Source organism: Alligator mississippiensis, chromosome 4 (assembly GCF_030867095.1).
Source record: "Alligator mississippiensis isolate rAllMis1 chromosome 4, rAllMis1, whole genome shotgun sequence".
Lineage (NCBI taxonomy): Eukaryota > Metazoa > Chordata > Crocodylia > Alligatoridae > Alligator > Alligator mississippiensis.
Genome location: NC_081827.1, coordinates 69692935 through 69709580, shown reverse-complemented (window position 1 = coordinate 69709580; position 16646 = coordinate 69692935). Strand labels below are relative to the sequence as shown.

General features: G+C 37.0%; 1 protein-coding gene across 6 annotated transcripts in view; it reads right to left on the bottom strand.

The window, feature by feature from the left end:
• Positions 1-1858: 1858 nt before the first annotated feature.
• The window catches only part of CPSF6 (cleavage and polyadenylation specific factor 6), a 44994-nt gene continuing 30206 nt past the window's right edge, over positions 1859-16646 (bottom strand). For 2 of the 6 annotated variants that reach the window (XM_014595881.3, XM_019493419.2), the window contains 2 exons: positions 12147-12341; positions 1859-4152 (listed from right to left, as the gene is read on the bottom strand). In XM_014595881.3, coding sequence (XP_014451367.1) covers positions 12152-12341 — 190 coding nt within the window. In that variant the 3' untranslated portion in view covers positions 1859-4152; positions 12147-12151. Of the gene's footprint in view, positions 4153-7107; positions 12036-12146; positions 12342-16646 lie in introns of those variants that run through there. The other 4 variants (XM_014595883.3, XM_014595884.3, XM_019493408.2 and 1 more) reach the window with 3 other exon arrangements.

The window sequence follows — 16646 nt, the reverse complement described above, 5'->3', positions numbered from 1 at the left end:
CATACAACCAAATTAATGAATAATTTAGCTCCTCATAAAAGAGGTCACGTTACTTCTTCCCAAACAGTCAAAATACATTTTGGAAGGAATTCTGCCACATTATATATATAATTTATACAGAACCTATTTGTAACCTCTTTATGAGGACCTAAATTATTCATACATTTGGTTACATGATATTATTGCTGGTTTAGAAAAAATGGTCTTAGCATACAAGTTAGTTTCAGTATGTATGCATTTTGACCAGTGCAAATTATGCATTTTGACCAGTACTTTTCTGAAGAGAACATAAAGTTGTTTCTGAATGTCAACCAATAAGAATACAGGGTCTGAAGTCTTTCAAGTACAAAAGAAATCTTACTAATATATTTTCACATTTGAATCAGCGTAAAAAGCTACCTTCATAATCATATCCAGGAGGATTTTAAGGCTATATCCCAGTTATACGACATGTTTTCAGGGTATTTTCTGTAAGTAGCTTGTCTTAATGTTGGTTAAATAAAATTAGTAAGAAAAGTCAATATGCTTAAACTCTACATTGACAGAAGCACATCAGTAAGAAAAGGAAATCAGAAATTAGTACTTTGTAAGAAAGGATGCCATGTATTTTTTACTAGAAACAAACAGATATGTACAACATTTAAATCTGCAGTATTCCACATACAACTAGGGAAAACATTTACAAGGACTTGGGTAGGCTACTAATCATAATAATCAGATTTTAGTTGGGTTTTTTTAAAAACACACACTGAAACCTCAGTACTCTCAGAGACAGAAATCCAAACGTCCACTCATAAAGCTAAACCCTAAATTTAATAACAGGCATCTTTTGCCTTACACTTGCACGGAGTGCAACAACTACTCAAGTTTGAGTCAAAATTTAGGTAAAATCTTTCTTAAAAAGCCTGACAAATGCCTATCTTGCAATATACTATCTGAAATCAGGTTACTGGCACATTTGAAAACAGAAAGGGAATGAAACCAAAAAAAGTTACATTTTCCAATACATTCCACTTATACTTTGAAGATTTTTTTTTTTTTTTTTTACCTGTCAGAACAGCTTTTCTAAAAGGAGACCAGTGTTCTTGGCTAACCTTACTGTAAAACTACTTTATTTCTGCTGCTTCTATCATGCACTATATTAAGCCATACTTTAATTCCTTTATTAAAGTGAAGGACAAGAGCCTTACAATGCTACTTGACTGTTACTTATGAAAGCCCACATACAAGACATCAAACACTTCTGAACAGACTATCTGTCCTTTCACCAACAGCAGATGAATTACAATTGAATACCAAAAGAACACTTCAGCAGCAATTGAAGCATCATCAGAAATTAGTAAGTTAACAAGATGATAGTTCCTGAGAGGGCCCAGAAAATTGCCAGTAATATGAATAATCTGAAGCTAGGTAGGTAGGAATTCCACTTCAGATCCAGTTACAGCATGAAATGTATACTGGGACATACTTCTTTTTGGTGCAAATACAGTCTTTGGAACATTCTCTGCCCTCCCCTTACCCCCCCCACCTGCATTTTTTTCCTCTTTAAACCAAAGCAGATCTGACGGAAAAAAAACCCAAAATACTGAAGAATCATTTAAATTACAAAGTATTAAACCACTCCAATGAAGAAAGAAATCAGGTAGAAATTACTGCCTTCATACTGGAACCTCAGCTAATTATCTACATAGACATCCATCAGAAGTTTATATTTAACTCTTTTATTCAAAATGTTACCTCCATTGTCAGCAATGGAATCTGTATAAGAAGGATGAAGGAAGGGAAATGACACCCAACAGAAAGCAGTATTCCTTGAAAGAGTTCAGATTTCAAATGATTTAGACTAAAAAAATATCAGTTCCTGCATAAAATTACTTTAATTTTAGTTATGGAATTAAAAAGTTTCTTTTTACAGGTTTAAGATTTCTATCCATGTAGACACATTACTTACCTGCTGCCCCTTCCGTATTAGCTACCTGCCATTTAATAGGCATATTGCAGGTTATTTCTTCCCCTAAACTTATTACACACAATAGTAAACAAAGCTAAAAATTACATCAGAAACTAACACCTATTCACAAAAACAAGAAAACCAGTCATATGATGTCTGATACAACTTTCAGGATACAAAATTTTTGAAGGCAGTTATCACTTTTAAACAGGGTTAAACATACATCTGAAATATTTTTTTTCAATAGCAAATAGTTTGACAAACACCAATGATCCCATGCATGAGAACCTGAGGTATACAATTTAAGAAATAAAAATGGACAAAAGCCTGTGGCTAAGTCCAATGGCATCAGCCTTTGTCAGAAAAATCTAGCTTTGTGGTAGGTAACAAAAACATTAAATTTGAATTCTTATTGTAATGCAAAGGTTTTACAATGGCACAGAATATAAACCCCAATTCAGTAAAAGGACACAGCCATGAGCTTATGCAAACAACACATAAGCACATATTTAAATTTCATGGAGTCAATTGGACTTGTGTGTTTTAAGTGCTTCTGTACAACAGACATGCTTTCCTAACAGTCTCTGAGAACTTAGCCTCCTAAGGGGATTTTACTCACTGAATTAAAATTCAGTAACAAGCAAATCAGAGTTGTTTGAGAGAGAACCTTTTAAAGTCAATGAGGTCTTGAAACTTAACTTTAAACAATAAGCCCCATTCTGCAAGCTAACTGTTCCAAGTGAAAACTTCTGAGAATAATCTGTTAAAGCTACCCACTTTTAGGAAAGAACATCTACCTGTACAAGCCTGCCAAAAGCAAATTGTAAATTTGCTAAGAGTGCTTATACCCATCGCCTATTATTGTCTTTAATTTTCATACCTCACAACATTTAGAAATAAATTAGGTATTTGAAGTCTGCTTGTCTCCTTTGTTTTTTGTTCTAAATTTCAGAAAGTTTGAATTCCAACCTACAATGTTTTTAGGTAAGTTTGCAAAACCTCATGACTGATTTAATTAGCTTAATTTTTTTTTGTTAAGACGATTCAATATTGTCCATCAGTGAACAAGGGACGCACATGTTGTATACCTTTCCCTATATACAGATGTGTGAGTTAACCTATGAAACCCCAGAGGGTCAAGAAAAATGTCACACCCATTGGAATAGATCTCTAGAAAAAATGGAAACAATTGGTTTCTTCAATCACATTTATCTAATATACAGCTACGTACAGACTGTCTCTGGCCTCGGGGAAAATGGAACACACAAAAGCCTATTAATATAAAACCATAAATAACTGCAGCTGTATTTTCAAAGGGACATTTCCCCAATATTAATAGTTTAAATAAAAATAACGTTAATATCAGTCAGAGTATAAACTGTAGATTTCAATTTAAGTAAAATCAACCTGGGTCCTCCTCCCAAAAAAGGATGACAGACTGTGTATAACAGAATGACAGTCAAACTGCAGTTTTTACAGCTTTATATGCCTTTTAGCAAATTCACAAGCCATCTATGTAAAAATTGCTAGAAAAGCAAAATAGAATTAAAGACTTTGTCTCATCACCTGTTTTAATATAAAAAAATCAAGTGTGCGAGTGACATTAGTATGCTTAACTCACTGAATGCAAGATTAGGTTGATGCTTATGCAAAAGTTATTGCAATGCTTTTTGAAGACAGTATAAATGTTTTCATAGTAACATTATCTTTAAATATTGCTGAACACAAGACTTTCCCTGAGGTGTAAACATCAAATAACTTGAACAGCTTTACACATCAGCCCCATTAAACAGTTTATTACAACACTACATCTATTGTAATCAAAGTGGTGCCGTGTACAGACATTATCATATGAACATTTTTAACAAGAACAAACTACTATAAAAACAAGCATTTACTTGACTTTTTTTCCAATTGCTTGCACATTATAATTGCCAAATGTATATAACCAGTAATAAAGTTGCAAAAGCTATAAGTTTTAAATCACACAGGTTTCCCTCAAATAAAACAATTAAGCAACATAAAAAAGTAAAAGAGCTACTGGTTACCATGTATGCAGATTTGCTTTATTCAGATCTATTCCTGTTCATTTTATCCATGAATCCTTACAGGCTCAGTTCAATCACAAGAAGCAAACTGCTGGACAAGCATCTTTCCTTGAAGAATGTTTCTTGTCTTGCAAGGTGTTCCTCTTCCTTCAGCTGTAATGTGTCAAAATTTGTGATGTAGATTTTGCTAGTCCCCATAATACACAGAAAAATGTTGGCTTAACTATACATATACAAGTCGTGCATCTACCATAATGTAAATCTAACACAAAGAGAAGGTATGGAAGCAGTAGCTACTTGTTTGAAAAATTCTCAGAGAATAATACAGTATTTTTAATATGTTAAATGTACCAGAAAGTTGAAATATAATTTAACAAACAGTTAAACACTGAACCATGAGAGAAAAAATAGCTGTTTCTGTGAGTGATGGAATCTATATAGAACGTTTCCTAGAATATGCATACTGCAATAAATGAAAAGTTGCTTAGATGATATCACCACAAGCAGATTTGTTATTTACATTTTACCTACCTATTTACAGTAATTCTAAACTAATTAATTTAACAAATTAATGATGAATGTATAATGAAAAGGGCATTTCACAATTTAGTTGCATTTAACAGTGCAGTGTCTTGTGCAACTGAGCCTGAGGCTTGTGTTACAAAATTTGCCAAGTGATAAACCAACACAGGGCTCAAATTAAGAAAGAAACCTCTTTCAAAATTTCAATATAAAAATCCACGTTGTACCATTTAAACAATAAAGAAGTCAGGTTTCTTCCATTAAAAGGAAAAAAAACAAGAAACCTACTTTCTAATTTGCCTAATTCTTTAAATGAATTAATCTAATAGCTACTGTAGCAGCTCACATAGTACTTGGATGGTATAATTCCATACATAGACGTTTTATTTGAATGCCATTATGAAACACAATTAGTTAGCTTCATGTCAGCAGTACGTCACAATTTCAACAATCAGCAACTTCATATGAATGTAAATGAAAGTAGCATATTAAATTGGTCATTTCAAAACCAGACATTTAGAGATGTAATTTCATGAACACATACCAGTACACAGCTGTCAAGAATTCTTTCACTACTAAGAAGCCTTGAGGCAGTTAGGAACCAATGTAAGTGTTTACCAAAACTATAATTAACAAGATCTCCTATCCTCCCAAAAAATGACTAGCACTGACTTATTTTTAAAAATATATAAAATCAAAAGTTTATACTCTAAGAAAGGGTCTGTCCCAGAACCGTTCAAATTTGAACTAGTAACTGGAACTCTTCAAATTCAAACTGAACTGTGCTATCAAGTGGCAAATATATTGACTGCCAGCTATATCTGGGGATTCTCTCCTCCAAAACAGACCAAATTCTCTACAGTTGCTTTTAAGGCTTAACTTGCAAAAACAGTGATCACAACGTATTCCCTGCAGGCAAACATGGGAGTCGGTATTTCAGAGGAGCATAAAAAAAATAATCATGGATCATTAGCACATTTAATGTGACAATTAACAGATCCAAGAGCACTATAAATCTGATTTACAGTATGAGCATCAAAACATGCAAGGTCTGTGGGATAATCTGTTAGGGTATCTGAGAAAATGCAGAGGCTTCTTTCTGTAGAACCTGTGGTACACTGGGTACACGATCAACATTTTTAAATTTAGGGCACTACAATATATTAAGACAAGCAATATTGTACTGAATCTTTGATGGAAAAACAAAACAAAGCAAAACAAAAAACTAATATACCCCAAAACTGACACAAATTTTGTTTAAAGAAAATCTTAACATCATCCTAGCAGAGTTTATGGTTCCTAACAGAGAGAATAAGTCTGCGAGAGCATATATTAACATTTCAGTATGGTTCCATCAAGCACAAAATGGTTCCATCAAGAATAAATAACAAAAGTTTGCATAGTAAAATATTCTCGGTCAATGATTTTTGGTAATACCACTTTTCTGTTGGTTTAAGAATCATCAACAGCTGTCGGTCCCCAGTATGCATTATAGCTGTGTAAGCTTGTTACCATAAAGCAAACCATTTCTCAACGTTCCCATTAATAAAACCCAAATTTTCAGATTTTAAAATGTCAGCTGAAGAATAGCCTGCTTATGGTTTAAACCTCTGATCTTGGTCTATGACCCCAACATTCTACAGAAGAATCTCAACACCTTATAAAGAAAGGAGGCTCATCTCTTTATTCTTCTGTAGCTTTGGATATTTTGTTTTTCAAACACAGAAAATAACTACAAATTTTATAATTTGGATCAACAGGTCCTTTGGATATTTTTCAAAGTAGCTTGCAGTAGCAGCTTTGCTATTTTTTAAATATTCTACGTATCTGTATCAGTATTTTAACAGCTAGGATATAAGAGTCTGACAACTCTCAGAGCACCATAAATGTTCCATAGGCATACACCTGTTAAATGATAACAGTACTCTAAACAAATTTAAGGTAATTTCAAGGATCAGGTACAGACTCATAATACGCTCACATTTGAAAAAAAAAATGCAAAAAATACAGATGTTTTTAATCAGATACTAATGGTTCCTTCACATGTATTTCAATAAAATTATTTTTTAAATCTTATTCTAGATACAAAGAAAAAAATTTACAGACAAAGGTAAAAGTCTTACAAAAATTCAGTTTCAAGGCTGAAACTCATTCCTCAATTCAACCCAGGATTCAAAATGTAATAGCTGGGATTATAGTTTTTGACAAAACTGAGACAAAATAGGTTGAGAACAAAAGAGCTTCAATCTTGATTCTAAACTGCTTTGCTCAGAGCACATACATGTAGTTGTTTAATATACATGTACACAATCATTTTTTTTGCCTTTTTTAACATTTTGGCTGACTTCTAGTACTACTGTACTTACCTTACACCTTTGCTTAATTTTAGTCATATTTTGAAACCAAAACCACACCCACCCCACATAAAAAAAATTAAAGGGAAGAAAATAAAAGTATATTCCCAAATCCTAGATTCATTCATCAGAAGCATTTTGTATTAACCCAGCTTGTCTAATCACTGAAAATGTACACCTGGTCATATAGCATGTTCAGTAGAGATTTGCATTTTCCAATGTGCCTAACAAATTAGACTTTTAACTCTTTAATGTTTTATCCATAAATCAAATAGATTTCTTTTACAGAGCATACAACATTTTTTATTAGAATTCATTAAAAATCAAAGATTCAATACCTCTGAAAAACTAATTTTAGTTTACAAATGATAAAGCTGGGAACCAAATATCTACCATATCAAGATAAAGGAAACACCAAAAGGCAGATCAAGTTGACATAGAGGATAAAAAAAAAGATTTTTTTCTGAAAAGACAGCTTAGTTTTCAAACCACAGTGAGCAAAAAGGGATACTGTAGGCTCAATTAATTTCCTCTCTGAATACCATTTCCAACCATCCTTCTGACTGCAGTTTCCCAAGTTTCCAAATGTAAAGTAGCCTGAAAGACTGATTTCTTATGGAACTGCTCTACAACCTAAGCTTCACTCTCAGCTGCTGTCTTAAGAATTGAAGGGAAAGTGTTCAGGGTATGGAAAAATAATGAAATCTCAAGCCCATGAGCAAAGTTACAGAAAGAGATACAATATACCTACAGTATTAACAAATATTGTACAATTATACAATTGAAGAGGAGTTAATAGGGCTAAATTTTAGTTTATTTTAGGAAATTATCAAGATACCAATAGCACCAAGATACCAAATAGCACCAAGTCGCTGTATACTTTACAGCAGAAGCTATTCATTACCATAAAGCATTAAGGCAATAACAATTAATACACTTAGACTATTTTACATAACAAAAAGTAAAGGCACAAAACAGTGGCACTTTTGGGGGGGGTTGTGGAAGGGTTTTTTTGTTTTGCTTTTTTTACACTCTTCATTCCATGATGCACTTCAGGCATTCAATCAATGCACAAAAAGTATTGATATCCTTTTATGAGGAACATTAGGATTTACCAAAAAGGCCAAATTATTTAACAATAACAAACAATTTTCAGGAATCCAAGGAAAGGAGGAACCAAGTAAGAGTGAACAGTCCATCACCATCACTGTCTTTTTCAGTACCCAGATTCTCATTACTTTTCCTCAAATACAGCATTTTTTACCATAAGATGCAATATATGCTGCTGAAAAAAAATGGTAGTACTATCCCAGTGTTAACTAGCTCTGCAACAATGTCAAGAAACTGAGTACAGTTAGGCACTGAATAATGCTACCATATAGGTCCACTCAAGGTAAATTGATAGCTATTGGCTTTAATAATAAAATTTTAATTTGTAAAATAGGCGTTCTTCACTAACTGCAAGTTTAAAAACAAAGTCTTAATAAGCATTCAACACCCACCCTGTTGCCCAAAGAAAACAAGAACTGACCTGGTAAAGCTATCTTTATTTTAAACAGTCAAAAGCCTGCACTTGTGCTTTAACCACACTAATACTGAAAAATCTTTTATTAAATAAGGCCACGAGTACCTTTTGTGGAGAGTATTTAAGAAAGTACAGCAGAAGGTTTAAGGATTTTGCTTACAGTGGTTTGAGAACACAAAATCAGAGAGCTCAGTTTGCTCTGAAAACTGAGCAAAAACTACATACATATTGAAAACTACAATATTAGTGAACTCTCTCTTTGTAAGCCAGTCCAATTCCAGTTTAATTAGAAAATAATCAGCACCCCAACAACAAAAACAGAAAATAAAAAAAACATAACATTCAATAGTTATAAAAATTCAGACAATAGGATTAAGATTAAGACAGTTTAACAGTTGAAATACATCGCTGAAGTACCAAGTAAACTAAAAAACGTCTTTAAAAAAAACCAAACCCGAGGTGTGTGTGGGGGAATCAGGTTGATGAAGTTACTGTTCTGTTTGTACATGTTCATTTTTCTGCTACTCTCCCTCTGCATAAGAGATTCTGATTAACAAAACAGACTTGTTTTCTTAAAGGTTACTTAAAAGGTCAGAAAGTTGTACTTTTCTCCCCTTCCTCTGAAACAGATTCACCATGTTTTTGGACTTTTACACTGATAATTTTACTATTACTCTTAGGATACCAAGAGACAGACGTCAAGAAAAACTCAGAATCTGTCCAAGTAAAAACGCATAAGAGTCTCATGACAATTCAGTTTTGGAACATTAAATGTACAAACAGAAGTGTAAAAAATCTGAAATGGTACATCTGATTTTTTCCAGAAAACCTTACAGAACACTAAATTACTCAAATTTAATCCATCTACATATGAATGTAATTAGATACAAATGACAAATGATTAATCAAACAACTGATTAATGTTTCACTATATACAAAAATTTACAATGGACCTTTAAAACCGTTCTAAAGTAAGTATGTAACATTTTCGTTAAATATGCTCGTAGGGCATTCTGGCACTACTAAACGTACACAGAAAGAGAGAGGAAAATAGATGCCATTCATGCAGGCACACAGATAAGCTCTTTATGTGGTAAAAGACTGTAGGCAAAAGGGAGAAAAATTCCTCTTGGAATTATTGTTATTTTTAGTAAGCAATTGGGAAACTTTAGATTTTTATTTTTTTTTAAAGAAAGTCATGTAAAAAAAACCCCAAAACAAAAAAAATGTATGAAGACATACATCTTGGTGAAAATGCACACACACACAAGCCAAATTACTGAAGTACTTTACAGAAAACCATAAAAGTTAGGCCCTTTTTTCATAAGACAGTAACAAGACAATGTTTACAATATAGCTGTTAAATACAAACCTCTCATTTACATTCAGGCCACTATAAATTCCCTTTAAATCATATGTTTATTCGTCTCTTGCTGCAAAGACACTTATCTATACAACTTCTCCGAATCCAAAAGAAAGTCTCAGGACACAAAACACTGACTTGAGGAAGTTGTATATGCAAATTCCACACATACCGAGAGTCGAATAAACCATACACTTGAGCACCAGATTTAAAATTTTGTTAAAGATTTTTTGGTAATCAAATGTAACAGCTGTTCCCCTCAGACACTTTGTTGGGGGTAACGGAGAGAGTGGGAGAAATTATCTATACTTAGCATAGAAGATCCAAAAACAGACACAGGGTCTGAATACATGAAAAATTAAATTGGTTAATTAAAGCACATAGAAGCATTTAGTCCAAATTATTAACAACTGCTGATGCAATTTGCTTGTATACAACAGAGGTAATAAGAAATCTTGGAAATATAAAACTGTCATTCAGCCCAAACAGGTTACTTCTTACACAGTACTGGCTACATATAATACAAATATGTCTGAAAAACCTGTGATAGCTAGGGAGAATCCATTTTAAAAGAAAGAAACTACATTCAGTGTTGAAAGTTTGAAACTTCTGTTTTGACATTTTATATACAGAAACCAAAATGGCCTTTTCCTGCTTCCCTCCCCGACATTCCAAGAATATTTCTAAATTTTTGGTAAGCATCACAGACATTTTAAAGGATATATTACGATCAACGGAATGTCAATCACATCATACCAATTTTCATTTAACCCACTGATTCTCCTTTGTTGGGGCCACCTTGGATTAGCCACCAAGTATGAACCAAGAACAGTTCATTTTAATACTAATTAATTAGTGTGGCCATTTTGCTCCTTTAGGGTTATGTTTTGCTTCTAGCAGATCTAGGAATTAAATATTTTTCTCTTTAACTCCACCCTGCTTAGAAAGATAATAAAGCGTATCACTACTTTTAACTTAAATGTATAATTTATAAGGCATGCCCTGCTTTTTCAACACATTTATTTTTTTGTATTAAGACAATATGTATTCTAAGTGAGGTACAGTTGTTGTAAGATTAGGATCTGGGTTTCTCCTGAAATGCCGAGTGTTCAAGGCCTACCAGGAGAAGCTGACATTACACAATTCCTTTCACTTAAGGTATACTAAATTTGTATGAATACTAACAGTTTTGTTCTGGTTTTATTAATCCATTTGAATGAATCTTTATGAATAAATGCCACATACAACTATGAAAGCAAAAATTTTAAGGAAAACAAATGAAGTTTCAACAGACATGTTTTCACAGCTTGAGTTTTAATGTAGGTAATATGGAACTGCTCTAAATCAAGGTAAAGATGAGGGATTTCTGAATGACACCGAGAGAGACCAATTTCTGTTCTATATCATATAAGGAACAAACAACTTCAATTCAAAATCCTCAGAGTGGTGCACATATATAAAACTGCTTACATATGGACTGAACATTAACATCCATTTTTCCAGTTAGCAATTGAGGGTTTAGGCAGCTACTCAAAGTACTACTACATAGCTGCTTTCATGTTTAACGTAGAAAGGGACCACAGATGTATACAGAAACACAATTTTCAGTGTATATAAAAACAGCAGAAAAGGAACCCATTTATACATTAATTCATCAGTCTTTACATGATGAGCTGAACCTCTAACCAATTATGAAGGACACAAAAAGCCATACAACTAGCATGGGACAGCATCTGGATTTAGTTCAAGGACCAGAGAATACAGGTTGAAATATTAAGAGGTAACATTTTACAAACTAGAACCAAATCTTGCTAGAGCCCTTACTCAAGTAAAACTCCCAATGAAACCAAGAGAAAACCAGATGTGCAAGAACCCTAACAAGGACCACAGATTTGGCCATAGTCTGGTCACAGTGAAGGGTGAAGGATAAGCTTTAGATGTATGCAAGTGCTCCCCTACATTAAAACAATCACAATTTACTGTTTAAATCTTGAAATATGTGATCAAGAGTAGTGGGTATCTAAGCTTCAGCATTTCATTATACCAATAAAAGACTTTTTTCCATTAAGCTGACTTAAGGGCTTTTCAAGAATTTATTTAATCCCCACCCAAAAAGTTGCTAAGATCAATACCACACCACAGAAATTAAACATACATGCAATCAGAAGAAAACACACATACACACGCACACACCAAGACAAGATAGTTACCTCTCATTACTTACCGAAGTTTGCCTCAGATGCTACAAGAAGAAAGGATTCAGTACATACTGCTGGAGCATTTAAAATATAGACATTTACCATATAAATAATCCACTGCCAAAACTTACTGCTATTAATTAAAGAAACCATATACTTATAAAGCATGAAACTAACATGCCCACCTTCTTTAACGATGACGATACTCCCGTTCTCTGTCACGTTCTCTGTCGCGATCTCTGTCGCGATCACGATGTCTCTCTCGCTCACGGCTTCTTTCCCGGTAATAGTCATCATGACGATCTCTGCTACGGGACTTGTGACGTCTGCTTTTCTCTCTCGACCTACTGTGGTCCCTCTCCCTTGATCGTTCACGTCTTCTAAAAGAAATTACTTCATTAATTTTTACTCAAATTACAGAGTCGACACCGATAAGCCCAAAGAAAGAAGCTTGAGTTTTGTCCATTTAATAAAATGGAAGTGACTAAAAAAGAAGGTGGTGGGAAGGAATAGATATCTGTTCATTTTCAGATTTCTGTTCAACATCTTTATCAGTGACTTGGAGGTAGGCACGGAAAGCATGCTGTCCAAATTCACTGATGACACAGATGTGGGGAGAAGTGGGCACACTGGAGGGGAGGGACAGAATCCAACTACAGCTAGACAGGTTACAGAGGTGGGCAGATGAGAACAGAATGGAAGTTAATGCAGACAAGTGCAAGGTGCTGCATCTAGGGAGAAGGAATCTGCAACATACCTATAAGCTGGGGAACACCCTTCTCAACAACACAGTGGCTGAAAAGGATCTTGGAGTCATTGTTGACTCCAGGATGGACATGAGCCGCCAATGCGAGGAAACGGTCAGTAAGGCTCACTATACCTTGTCGTGCATCTACAGATGCATCACAAGCAGGTCCAGGGAGGTGATCTTTCCCTTCTATGCAGCACTGCTCAGGCCGCAGTTGGAGTACTGCATCCAGTTCTGAGCACCGCACTTCAAGAGGGATGTGGCTAACCTTGAGAGGGTCTAGAGCAGGGCCACTCGTATGGTTAGGGGCCAGCAGGCCAGGCCCTACAAAGATAGACTAAAGGGCCTGAATCTATTCAGCCTCCACAAGAAAAGACTGAGGGGATCTGGTGGCCATCTATAAACTCACTGGGGGGGGACCAGCGGAAAATAAGTGAGGCTCTGTTCCCCCAGGCGCCACCTGGGATAACAAGGAATAATGGCCACAAATTGATTGAGAGTAGGTTCAGGTTTGATATCAGGAGGCATTACTTTATGGTTAGTGCTGCCAGGCTCTGGAATGGGCTCCCAAGGGAGGTGGTACTTTCCCCTACCTTGGGGGTCTTCAAGAGGAGGTTGGATAGATATCTGGCTGGGGTATTATGATCCCAGCACTCGTTCCTACCCAGGGCAGGGGGTCAGACGTGATGATCTGTTCAGGTCCCTTCCAACCCTAGAAACTATGAAACTATTTTGTAAGATATGCTGGTACACCAAGCATAGAGATGGTATTGGCTGCTTTTTATCTATTGTACACCACAAAAGCATTACTCCATCTTACCACAGGGGTGGCCAACCTGTGGCCACCTGTGGCACAGGCAGCGTCTGTGTGGCCCACTGCAGGGAGCAGAAAACAAAGGTAGGGATCACTAGCACTTGGGGAGGGCACAGGATTAATTTGTGGCACACCTGCCAAAAAGCTGCCCCCACTGTTCTAACATTTGGGAAGAGCCGTTAGCACTGGGGACTGAAAGGAAGAGAGAAAGAAAAAGACAGAGAGAATCAAATAGACAAAAAGAAAGCTGCCAGTGAGAATGGAAGTGCTCCATAATCAAGAGTGGCTGCTGCAACAGTGTGATGGCCTTTTTAGGTATATTCTAGGTATCAAAAGTTTGTAGGGACACACTGTTATTAAAATTGAAATAAATAAATAATCAGCAGCAATATTACAGTACCCAAGCTAAATGAAAGTCAAAATTTTTTTTTTTTAAGAACTCTGTATATCTGAATGCAAGGCAGTGATTATTAGTCAGGGTTCTGCGGCACCCTGAAATGCTATGAGTTTCTTCTAAGGATGCTGTGCAATATTATTACTGTCAGGTGTGCAAATGCCTACATTATTCACAAGATAAACCCAGAGATTTCAAATAGCAGCCCACAGCATCATAATTATTCTGAGCTGTTAGAGTTTTTCTGAGTTCTTTTCAACAGAACTGCTCTATGTTTTTTGACTGGAAAACGTAAGTGAAAGGTAAAAGCTGGCATTTCCCAAGGGGTGCCTTGAGTCTAAAAAGATTGAGAACTCCAGTCTTAAATATAATATATCCTTGATTTGTAACACAGAAGAGCACTGCTAACCAATTTGCTTCACATTTCAGTGTAAGAGTCACCTGCTGGCTAGCCCTGCACTGGTGCACCCTCATGCCTCAACCAGCACCTCTGCAACACATTGGGTATTTATACACATGATGATTTTCACCATTTAAAGCAGACTTAAAGTCCCTAATTAATGCACATGACTGCCTTTAATGAGCTTTTAAAGTGGCAAAAATAGCCTTAATTAAAGCTAGTTGGTTGGATGCATTTTAAATGCAAGGTGAAATGGGGTAGTACATGTCAAAATACCTCATTCGCTTTAATTACAGGTGTATTTAAGGGGGGCTTGCTAAGTGGTAACTCCTAATTGCTACCACCAGGTACAGCCAGCAGCCTAGTATCAGTTCAAAACATTCTCCTCTATGTAACTGAAAAAATAAAAAAACCCTCAAAAATAAAAATAAGCATCTTTGTCTGGTTTTATTTTTTATTTATTCAAAATATACCACTAGGTGGGGAAAAGGGTGCAAAAAGGGGAAACTGGGAACTGATCTCCCCACTGCCAAAAGTGCATTATAGCCAGTGATGCAAGTTTTGTTCTGCAGAGCCTGCAAGGGAAGACTTCTACTAGGGGAAGGCACCCTCCCCCATGAGACCCCAAAAAGCTCCCCCAGGGTCCTGTGCAAGCTCTGGGAAGTGGGTAAAAACCTAAGTGCAACTGGAATTCACCCAACCCCCCCAGCACTGAAGGGCAAGTTGACACTCCAGGTATGGGGAAGGGTCACAACTCTCCCCCCCTGCCCCAAGAGACCCCCCCCCCCCCAAACCCCCCCTCCAGGGTCCCATGCACACTGTAGGGCGTGGGTAAGACACCTCCTCCCCATCGCAGCACGCACAGGAGTGACGCTGTTCAGTTTTGGTTTGGGCATTATTTTTCCCCCTCTCACTCTGTAGAAAGTCAGAGAGGAGGAATCTCTGAAGCAGTGTCATCTCATGTTCTGCTGAGCCCAAGCAAGAGGCTATTGTCAATGCTGAGGAAAGCTCACATCTATCTACATAGGATCTCCCAGGCAGGGTTGTTTGTATTACAAGAGGCATGCAAACATCAATCATTCTGGAACAGGGTGGGTTTGGTTTCAAGCTCATGCTGCTAACTGATGGAAGCCCACGCCACTCTTGTTTTGCTGTCAAATGTGTGTCTGTGTGTTTAAAGGACACTCCAGAGGCTGTACTCTTGTGTTTGGGGACAAGGCAGCTGCAAAAGCCCTAAGCCAGAAATGTCTGCCTCCTCTAGTCCACTGCAGCTTGCCTTAAAATACGAGACATTTGGTGCATGTGCTGTGCTTAACCCAGCTGCTGTTTGGAGCTGGCTTCATCCGAGTCACTCCTGATTCAAGCTGGTATAACTGGTAGGCAGAATGTAGCCCATTGCGCATAGACCAGCAATGGATATACACAACTCAGCAGAATAACCCATATATAGGCAGTACCTTACATTGCACAGTGTCCTGAAATACAGCTGTCCTTGTACAAGCTGTCTCTGGGGTGGGACACTGCAGCAATTATTTCCCAGCAAAGCTTCTCTAGTTCAAAAAAGCTGCAAGGTGCTCTAGCACTGGTAGACTATGAACCATTAACTTTATCTTAACTAGGTGTGAATGAGCAGTAGCTGGCCAGTCTACCAGGACTGCCTCATTCAATCAACCCCATAAAGAGTCACCTATGGAGGCTGCTGGGGGCAGTCTCACAGGCTGGTAGGGGTGCAGAGTAGAGCCCCAGCCCCGCACCACAGCTCAAGACACAGCTCCATGCCTCTGCAAGCCCTCAAGATCCCCACAGACAGCCCCCATAGGTGGCTCTTTGGTAGGGTTACCATATTTCCAGGTCCAACAAAAAGTACACCTGTCATGTGGGGGAGGGGCAGGGCAGGGGGACAGTAACATGCTGGTGCCCTGCACCTGCCTATTCTGTTGCCCCTCACTGCCAAGCCAATGACACATGTCCATGAAGGGCCAGCAGGGGAGGTTATGCTCAGGGGCAACCAGCATGGGTTCATTAAGGGCAGGTCTTGTCAAACCAACCTGGTGGCCTTCTATGATCAGGTCACCAAGTCCTTGGATGCAGGTGTCGCAGTGGATATAGTCTTTCTGGACTTCAGGAAGGCCTTCAACATGGTCTCTCACCCCATTCTCAGTAAGAAACTAGGAGACAGTGGTGTTGATGCCTACACAGTCAGATGGGTCACTAACTGGCTGGAGGGCTGCACCATGAGGGTGGTGGACGGGTCTTATTCGACCTGAAGGGATGTGGGCAGTGGGGTTCCCCAGGGCTCGGTCCTCGGGCCCGCACTATTCAACATCTT